General features: G+C 38.5%; 1 protein-coding gene across 7 annotated transcripts in view; it reads right to left on the bottom strand.

Annotated features, from left to right (window-relative positions):
• Positions 1-206: 206 nt before the first annotated feature.
• Positions 207-10,670, bottom strand: part of RAB11FIP2 (RAB11 family interacting protein 2) — a 42,738-nt gene continuing 32,274 nt past the window's right edge. For 3 of the 7 annotated variants that reach the window (XM_002718682.6, XM_051824211.3, XM_070058306.2), the window contains 2 exons: positions 10,470-10,515; positions 207-4,636 (listed from right to left, as the gene is read on the bottom strand). In XM_002718682.6, the coding sequence (XP_002718728.3) occupies positions 4,415-4,636; positions 10,470-10,515 (268 nt within the window). In that variant the 3' untranslated portion in view covers positions 207-4,414. The remainder of the gene's footprint in view (positions 4,637-10,469; positions 10,516-10,670) is intronic. The other 4 variants (XR_011382755.2, XR_011382756.2, XR_016221525.1 and 1 more) reach the window with 3 other exon arrangements.

Here is a 10,670-nt window from a genome sequence, read left to right as displayed (position 1 = left end):
AGGGCTCTTCTGGATGGCTGCTCGCACAGAGGTGTGTGGGGCATTGCCAGGAGAGGAAGGGGTTCTGTTCTGCAGAGGAAGCCCCTGCTCCACACGCCTGCAACTCACAGGCAAGAAGCCCAGAGCTCACATCTCGTGGTCGGCGGCAACACAGCCACCCAGTGCACTGCCCCACGCACACCCCATGCACTAACACACCACTGAGAGGCGTTCTAAGGATTTATTAAAAGACAAGTAGAACACATTATAACACTATTTTTTCTGCAATAAGAAATGCTGACAGCAGAATTAAGCTTGAACACTTTAATCAACTATAATAAATCAATAATCATATATTATATAAAATCCTGATTCATGCATCAGAATACATAAATTATGCAACTGTCACATTTTACAAGTATGCTTACATACTTTTGAGTTTGTACCTGCAAAAACTGTACACAAGTTACTAGAGCATTTACTTAGGAAGTATAATACTCTTCAGTTATAAATAATGCTTGTATCTTTCAAATACCTACTACATATATACATTCCTAGATCTGCAGCATTTTTTGTACCTCAAAATACAACCCAAATGAAAGCTTCAAAGATGAATGTGTCCAAATAAATCATTTGTTGCAGACTTCAATTCCATTGTAAGAGTAGATTTCTTGATAGAGAAAATAAATTAAATAAAATGTCAACTCTAGTTTAATGCTTGAAGAGCTTCTTCGCTTCTTATTAAATACATCAGAAAACCCTTCATATGCAGATTAATTAGTTAAGGTGCTACCTATTGCATATTAAATACTCCCAATGATTGCATCTGCATTATTAAAGTTACACATCTGTGAAAATGGGACCTTCCACGTGTGCTGACAGACCCTCACATCGGCCACCACAAACCAGCAGCATCCCTCTCACTTCCAAGAGGCCAGGTGGACGCGCATGCTTTATACTTCACTTGCACACACACAAGCGACACCTACCACATCTCTAAGACATGTGAGTACATGAACATCAACGAAGTTTCAGCCTGACTTGGGAATCCGAGGCAGGCTGCTGCCTCTAACAACTACAGAGGAGAATAAAAGCTCTGGTGTGACAATTACTGTAGACACACTAAACAGCAGTTCTTATTATTTAATTTTTATCTTTAGATTCTCCTCGTTAAAGAATAAGCACCCTCCAGGGGTGGTAGGCAAGGGGCATGGGGGGGGGGGGTGATGGAAGGACATGAAGAAAGCAAGCCTATCACTAATGAGCTTAGTTTTACTCAGGTCTCCCTCATGAAACCCTTTTAAATACAAGGCAACATGTTCACAGCTGGAAAATCACAACTAAATCTTGATTTACTGCAGAAAGCAAGAGATGCAGTTACGTGTAATCTATGGGTAATATACAGTAATGGGAGTATGTGTAATCTATGGGTAATATACATTGATGGGAGTTATGTGTAACCTATGGGTAATATACAGTAATGGGAGTATGTGTAATCTATGGGTAATATACATTGATGGGAGTTATGTGTAACCTATGGGTAATATACAGTAATGGGAGTATGTGTAATCTATGGGTAATATACATTGATGGGAGTATGTGTAACCTATGGGTAATATACAGTAATGGGAGTATGTGTAATCTATGGGTAATATACATTAATGGGAGTTATGTATAATCTATGGGTAATATACATTAATGGGAGGATGGCAAAACCAGGCTCAATACAGAGGAACACAGCAGCAGAAAGCCATATTTACCGCATTCCTCATCAACGTGCTGCACATTTTTTATATACAATGCCGAGATAGGACCCTGGTATTCAATAAATGGAATTTGCAGCCTAAGTAGTAGGATGGCATATTTAACACTTTCAAAGCTAAATTTTAGATCTAGGGGTGGTGGGGGGGGGGATAACTGGTTGTTAAGCAATACTGTTTTTAAAATAATAGCTTAATGATGTAACCTAAGTAGGTCAGGTTGAGACAGGCTTGTGAGAAATACCAACACTGTGATCTAAAGAAACACTCCTATGATGACAGTGTTTCGGAGCACGCATTTCCTCAGCCATCAGAGTGAATGTGACATGTGTCTTCCTAAGACTCTTGTGCCGGGTACTATTTAACTAGCACATGGCTCTCTATTTCCAACATTTCTCACAGCAAAGATGGATATGTTACTTGGGAACTCATTTTTAGTTTACTTTCTGTTTTTAGTTCATTATATAGACTATGAAAACAGGTAATAAGTAGACTCCAGGTCATGAACGAAAATTCATAAACACCAGAACAAAACATTTTCAGGCAGTGATGAATATAGATCTGATCTTAAATACAATTCTTTTCTCAGATTTAAAGATAAAAACACTGATTCAGTATAATCAAATCACTCATGTACAGGTAAGTCTAATCCTTAATGGTTTTTTGATAGGCAAATAATTTCTTCTCAAATATGAATTTTAAAAAAGCAGTACTTGAACAATACGTTTTAATGAGCTCTATTCATGTAAAATATATCCCCTGTACAAAACTGGTATCTTGGTTGATTCTACAAAGAGCAAATTTAGCCAAAGCATATTAGAATATCTGTAGATATCTGACATAATACTGAAAAAACATGGAATTTGGTTTTATAAAAAGTATAAGAAGAGCTTCAGTAATACTATCAGAAAAAAACAAATGCTAAGAATTTGAAACATTTAAAATAAATGCTAACTTAAAATGGCACCATGTTAAAAAATAACACTTACCAGGACCTCAAATGGGGAAATAAAATTCTGTACCAGATTCTGAAGCTTATTATAGAACTTTAGTTGTAAGTGGAGGGGAACCTTGATATAAGCTGCTTTTCCTTCTCCATTTCTTAATTTTAGAAAAGCACTGCATTTTTGTTACTCAGAGAAATTTTTCATAATTTCAAAATGCACACTGTCATAGGGAAACTAAAGAAACTCAGAAATACAAACAAGAAGAGATTTTAGTTTACAAATATAAGCTTAACTAATCTGATTTTAAAAATTTAAAGTAAGCAAAACTACCATAGTGCTTTTTATTTAACTTTCAATAAACTCAACAAAGATAAATATCAGAAAATGCAGTTTTGTAAAGGACTGGAGGATATAGAAGTCTCTATATAGAGATTCAGTTTTCACTTTAAATTTGGAGACACAGATACACTCAGTGTTTCACGGTAAGTACTTTAGATTCTTAAAGCTGCAAAATAAGAATAGCAATATTCTCAATACCAGTTTTTTCAATTTATATTTCAGAATAATTTTGTGCAAATATATAACAGGCTTGCGGACTCAAAGACATATAATTTGGTGATGAATCAATTCTTTGGGGGTGGGTGTAATGTGCCTGCCAGGCTGGTACAGATCTGCTCCAAAAACTCATTCCTCCTTTAGTAAATCTTGTTTTGGTTCAAGACCCAAAGGCAACCATCTGTTCTATTATTTATGTAACCCGAGACCAAGCCTGATCTTCAGGGCTAGAATGTGCCCGTTGCTTTGCATTATCAGGCACCAGACCATCATCTATTTTTCCCCCCAAGATTATTTTCAGATATAACTTCATATTGTTTTGATAGTGATTTAAAGGCATGCAAAACTGCAACAAAACAAGTTGCATTAGCTTATCATCTTCTTATACCTTACACAAAACTCAAACGTGAAGATAATTCAAAGAAACTGCTGTGAAGTTAATGAAGTTTCCTAAAATTCGTCATTCTTTAAAAAGGGATTTTAGAGCATTTGCAGAAAGTGGAAACTGGACGCTGGCACAGTACCCAGCAGCTCACCTTGAAACCCAGGCTCACGCAGTCGAGAACTGGAGGCAGTCTCCATAGCAAACAGGAGTGACAATGACTTGTCTTGCGTCGATGGAGCATACGCTTTTTCCAGCTATGAAATTGGTATCCTAACCTTAGAGGCAACCAGTTGTTTTTAAATGTTCTAAAAACACATGTATACATGAGGTATATGCATAATTTTATATACAAAGATTCATGAGTGTGTATTCATGTAAATCTATGCATATAAAATATGAACTGATTTTCCGTAGTGTCGTATGAGCACTGTTCCTGAAGCTGCATGTCTGTAAATTGACTTGAGAAACCAACCACAGCATCAGTTCTGCTTCACGAGAAATCTATTCCTGAGGAATAACTCATGTACTCCTGAAGCTGTTTCTAGGCCCATGGCACATGAGTGGGCTGGCCTAGCACCGAAGAGGATCCTAAGGGACTGCGTATTCACTGAGCATCTGGCCCACTTCTAACTGATTCTAAGTGATTAGCTCCCTTCAAAGGTCACTGGTGAGAGGCCCTGCTAATCTTTACAGGTGACACAGTGTCCACAACGAAGGTGAGTGGTAATGAGACTGGCGGCGCAGTTTCTTTAAGCAACAGTCTCCTTTCCTTCCCTCTCTTGCCAACGCTAAGTGAACTTGCCGGCCTTCCGGGACGGCTCGTAGGGCACTCTGAGGATGCTGGGCGTCTCCTCCATCACCCGCACCAGGAGGTTGTCGATGTAGTCCTCCAGCTCCCGGATGTGCGAGTCCTTCCTCCTCAGCAGCTCCTTGTGCTTCAGCAGCTCCTGCAGGATCTCCTCGTAGGTCAGACCCCGGTACCCCGCAGAGCTGTCAAAGGGGTTGCTGTCCTGGAACGGAAGAGCCGTCACTTCAGTGGGAGCACCACCAGGGATGGAACACTGGCACCTATCTCGAACTTCAACTGATGCTATTTCAAACCTTGACCAAGTTTCCTCCATCTTTGGCCACAACTATTTTGACAGTTCACAGATTGGCCAGCCGGTCTGTGGCAAGAACTAGGGCACATGCCCCAAAGCCTTGATTACAACTCTCAATTCTGAAACTGTTCACCCTGTTGACAATCTCCTGATATCAGAGACCAGCCACATTAATCCCACACTCAATTAAGAAATGAAATGTTCTATAAAAAAATGTAACTGAAATACATTAAAACTAGAAATTTTGAAGAATTAATTCAAATGAACTACAGGAAGTCACTGGAAGCTATCCGTTTGGACGTTAGTGTTCATGGAACTGTTTCTACTGCCCGTGGTTTAACGTTATGCCCTGGCCTTTTACTGAAGGTGGCCACAGAAACAGCCACACAGAATCTGTTTCTCCAAACTGTAATAAAATATCGAGCACGTGGAATTAAATCAATGGGCGTCCTTACACAAAACCCTACGGGAGTCCCTTCTGTCGTAGAGCAGGCAGAACCTTTTCTTCCCCACTTCCTCCTCTGAGTAGTAATACCCACCTAATTGATCTTGTTTCTTTTTTGCCCTGTTTATCAGAAAACTCAGGAGTTGAATTACAACCATGTTAAATACTGTGGCTAGTATGTTTGCATTTTCTCTCATTCATTTACTTAGTTAGCCCTATTCTATTAATGAAAATTCAAAATGTAAATCAAAAAATGAAAAGGCACACATTTAATATAAATGAATTTTCTATCAGAAATTATAATACTAACATCAATAATATCAATGTAATACCAAAAGCTAAGAAATACTTTTCACAAATCAAGAATGGCCTTATAACAGCAGTTTTCACTTGTGTAAAATAAAAATGCCCCCCAAAAAGTAACAATTTTTACACCTTTTTAAAAACAGTTACATTACTAAGCAGGACAACTTAACACAACTGTCACTGCTTTGTTTCAAAATATTTCCATTTGACTTTAAGGAAAATCAACTCAATTATTCAGTTGCTTTTCCTTACTCATAAGGCCCAAGAGTACTAAATCCATTCATTGGAGAACAGGGAATGAGGGACCGACAGACAGACATCTCTCCCTGCAACCTTCCTCCACTGTCAGCACCTGCTTCTACCTCTGCTCTGTGTCTAGGCGCTTCCACCAGTAGCGCCTCGCTCTTCGCTCCTCCCTCCCCGAGTTCACTGTGGCTTTGGAAACAGAAGCCAGAGCACAGACTTCAACCGGGTGTTGGGTCACGGGAGCACACGCCCTTCCCCAAGAGAAACAACAGATATTGCGGGACTGAAAGGCTTCTCCCATGTCATAGTGACTCCGAGGCCTTGTGGAAAGGACACAGCTTGCACGGGGCCTCCAGAGACCGCAGGCAGAAATGCCGAGCAGGCGTGCTAAGCAGTGGGGTCTGCTTATTCAAAGAAGGAAGTAAGGTTCAAGGCACAGTGGCCAGTAACGGGCAGTCGGTGGCGCAGCTAGAAAACAAGGCAGAAGGTGGGGAGCAGAGAAGCTGAAATGCGCCGGACTCCAACTAGACCACCAAGGATGCGGAACGCCATCATTTAGGATCTTACACTTCTTGCTATGGGAAGCAGGAAGTCATTGAAGGTTTCTAACCAGAAGAATGACACGATTAAAGCTACGTACGCTCTAGGAAAATTAAAGTGGCAACAGCGGGCCAGATCATTTGGAGGGGCTGACATTAGTTATGGGCTACTGAAATAATAAAGACTAGAGTCAGTAAGAATGAATCAGGAGGGTGTTAAAGGGAAGTCAGTTTACAGTCTGGAAGAGACAACTGGTTTTATTTTGGCATTAGAAACTGGGAACAGATGTAATTTGTAGGTTTATATTACTTTCCTCACTAAAAACATTTCAAATATTACTCTAAACCTTTAAAGGATGATTCTAGGATAAGTGTTGGATTATTTTTTCTTTTCTTCCCTTCAGATCAACTAATCTTTTTATAAGAGTAACTACACACAACACACATACAACATAGCGACCAGTTTATGTAACTGGTCAGAACAGTTGACAAATACACACCTACAAACTCAACGCCTCACTTTGCTTTACTGACAATTGAGATTGCCAAAGTCCTCCTCAACTCTAACATTTTCTGGTCACAAAGTGAAGTTTCTCAACTGTACTTTTAAAAGTAATAAAGTCTGGGGCTGGTGCTATGGCCTAGCGGGTTAAGCCGCCACCTGTAGTGCTGGTATCCCATACGGGAGCCGGTTCGAGACCTGGCTGCTCCACTTCCTGTCCAGCTCTCTGCTATGGCCTGGGAAAGCAGCAGAACATGACCCAAGTCCTTGGGTCCCTGAATCCGTGTGGGAGACCCGGAGGAAGCTCCTGGCTCCTAGCTTCAGACTGGTGCAACTCCGGCCATTGTGGCCAATAGGGGAGTGAACCATCAGATAGAAGACCTCTCTCTCTTGCTCTCTCTCTTTCTGCCTCTCCTCTCTGTGTAACTCTGACTTTCAAATACACAATCAATTTTTTTAAAAAGTTAATAAAATCCAAGTAATGTGATTTTATTTTTCTAATAAAACACTTACATAAATGAGTTCTTATGAGAATTTTAAGGATTAATGAAATCAAACAAAATGAGGTTTGCTGATTGGTTTATGCTTTGTCTCAATCTAGCAAAATAATAGCATCTGTTCAAGTCTCTCTAGTCTAAATAAAATTATAAATACATGAACCAAATTCTTCAATTAAGTGATGAAATATTCTTTAAAAATCATTTGTACTGCTACAATTACCACTAACCAGTACTACCAACATAATTTAAACTTTTCTCTAAAGACACTGAAAATGAAAGGTACAAAAAATTTTATTTCAATTTGAGCAATCTAATGCTGTGATATAATTCAATCGAGTAATTGAATCTCTTGAAGTAATCAATTATCTCAGAATACTGTTCATCATTTTATAGCCATAATCTAGAGTAAACAAATGTATCATTTGGCTTTTTTTCCCCCTCACAATGATCTAATACTAATGAATAAGACAGATTTGCTGGAAATATACTTTTGGTCTTTTCAATAAATTTTCCATTTGTGAAAATTTTACCCCAAATTTCAGTATCAAGTTTCTAGGCAAGAAAACATCTTAGAAACACATGTACTATAAACTACATTCTGGAAAAGAATATAAAATAATTAAAAGCAGTTTCATGCTTAGTTCCAGGTTTTATACCATACTTGAAACCCTCTGTTAAACCTTCTAAATTTAGGATTAAGATTCCTAAATTGACCAATATTCTAAATAAATATTAAATAATCTCTGTTAATATAACTCCAAATAAAATAATAAAAGATTACTTACAAATACCTAATAGAAAACGAAAGTATTTTCTGGTTACAAAAATCACTTTCGCTTAAAAACTCTCAGGCCAAGACTAACTTTCCCGAAAGGTGCCTTTACTACTACTTTTGTAAAATTAGAGAAGTCTCTAAACTCGTAAAAACCGACTATAACCGACAAGGAAACTGCTAAGTACTCAGTACCTTTCCCCACAGTACTTCATGCACTCAACGCATGTTTTTAAGATGACCTCTTATTTGGAAATTTAATGCAAAATTTTCCTTCTCCTCCCCTTTTACAATCAATGCTTTCTCATTCCTACCCAGCTCCATTTAGAAGGTCCACACAGATCCAAGACAGTGGGGACTGGGTGAGAGAATGGTGACGTAAGTTTCACTCACAGGAATTCTGAATGATACAGTTGTGCATAGAACCTTGAGAATTACTAGCAATCTATCTTTACCCACAGATAAGTCTTTTAAACTAGGAAATGTATATTTTCTACAATACTTAAATTTAAACAAAAGCGAATTATCAGGACTCGAAATAACTGCAGATTTAAAGAAAGGTTGTCCTGGTAACCAAATATTGGTGGGGCAGTAACTGACAGGCCAGGCAGCGAGCGGGGAGCGGGGAGAGGAGATGAAGGCTTGGCATTCTCGGATCATCTCATTATTGTTCTAATGAGGAACTCTGCTCTGGGAATATCATCTCAGCTACTTTCACATCTTTTGTCCGACTCCCTTCATCTCCCTTTCAGTTCTTAATTAGGCCTTAAAGAGCTCACACTGCCCTTTCAACTGGCTACTGCTCCTGTTTAAACACTGCGCTTCCACAGACAGGTGTTGGCACTCGCATGGAAGACACACAAACTTAATTACAAAAACCACGTCCAGGAGGGGAAAAAATAACGCGGTGGATGGCGATTACTGGAGAACTTAATGTAAATTACTTCAAACATCTGATAATCTTCAACAGAAAAATTGTTCAAATACTTTTCCTCAATAACAATCAGAATGAAGATGAGCTTTCTCCTCTTAATTGTATCATGCAGTAAATTAACAACACCTAGTAATCCTTAAACTGTCATTTAGAATAGTTAGTATTCCAGAGAAAAATAATCACACATCAAGGGTTCTTTTATCACCTTTAAATCCTTTAACTAAAACAATTTTCACATTTTATTTCTTTAAAAGAATTCTAAGGATGCTTTTATAGCAATAAATTACAAGATTTGGAAAAGTACATTTACAAGCACATAGAAATTGTAATTAAGGTTATTTAATAAACAATAGCTACACATTAAATCGATTTTTTGATGTTGCACTTTGTTTGAGATTAAGTAGCGTCTGATAGAATTCATTTTACTACCTGATCAAAGGCTGACTCCATCTCTTCTGACATTTCTCACCAGACTGCTGCATTATAAAGACTTGAGTATTTATGAAACATCAAAACTTACAAATCATTTACATAAAACAGCAAAAACACAGTCCAACGTCCTCTGCTTCTATGTTTTCTGCAATTTTAACGACAGACAACTGCATTTAGAATGGTTTATAAAATAAAGCCTGACCCCACTTTGGCTAGTTCTAGCCATATCACATCCTAGAAAAATTGTTATGTGATCACTTAAAAAAATTCTTATTATACATCTGGATCACACACATTCAGGACAGATGGCTAAAACTCAACCACAAGCCCCCTGGAATCAAAGCTCTGTTTCTGTTACTCGTGAGAATTTAGCTTTCTACTACGACCATTTGCCCGTATTTTTGTACAGTAACAATGCTCTAGGTTTAATAATATTTAGAACTGACTGCAGTCGCAATGGAACTCAGAATAGACACCCAACACTGGACTTCAAACAACAATAAAATGAAGCGAGGAGCTGAAGAATCCTCACAGAACCCAGGAGCTATCTAGCTGGCTGCTGCCTATCCTCTAACATATCTGGTTTTGTTCTGACCAGCCAGACAGGTGTCCTCCACTACTTCTGCTTTCAAGTACTTTCTGGTTAACTGGGTCTCTGCCAGGATGTTTCCCCATCGCTGAAAGCTAACAAGCGGCTTTATTCTGTCTTCGAAATCCTTGTCCCAACAACCAAAAATGTTAGTTTTCTCCACGTGCTCTCTTTTCTTAACTATGCTGTTGATCTGCACTTACAGCTTTCACATTAATTTCAGGATACTTTGCAAACAAAATATGTATGTTCTAAACTGGCTTCAACTGTAGCTATGTTTACTTGAAGTTTCATAGATCCTATACATAGATCTACGTACAGATGTCACATTCTATTGTTTATTAAAGGCAAAACCTGAATCTCACAAAATTACCACGCTAAGCCCTTCTGAGGCACAGAGGGGAGGAAGGCACCTTCAGACACATGAGCCAGAGACGCCAGCTTGCTTCAGTAATTCTCTAGCCCCTCAACAACTCACCGGGATTTTCCTGAGGTCTTCATCGCTTGTCGGATTCATATGAAAACTAATAAAACACAAAGATAAACGTTAAAGTGCGTCAAAGTCCTTAAGAAACACAAAAACATCTTAATGAACACTGTGGCAAAAGTTTCTTAAAATCTTCAACTGCCCGAGTAAAATGTGATCCAAGATAGAGAAGGAAAACAGTATTCAACAATC

Source organism: Oryctolagus cuniculus, chromosome 15 (genome assembly GCF_051225735.1).
Source record: "Oryctolagus cuniculus isolate XC-2025 breed Fujian yellow rabbit chromosome 15, ASM5122573v1, whole genome shotgun sequence".
NCBI lineage: Eukaryota > Metazoa > Chordata > Mammalia > Lagomorpha > Leporidae > Oryctolagus > Oryctolagus cuniculus.
The sequence above is the reverse complement of the archived record's forward strand: the minus strand, read 5'-3'. Positions and strand labels throughout refer to the sequence as shown.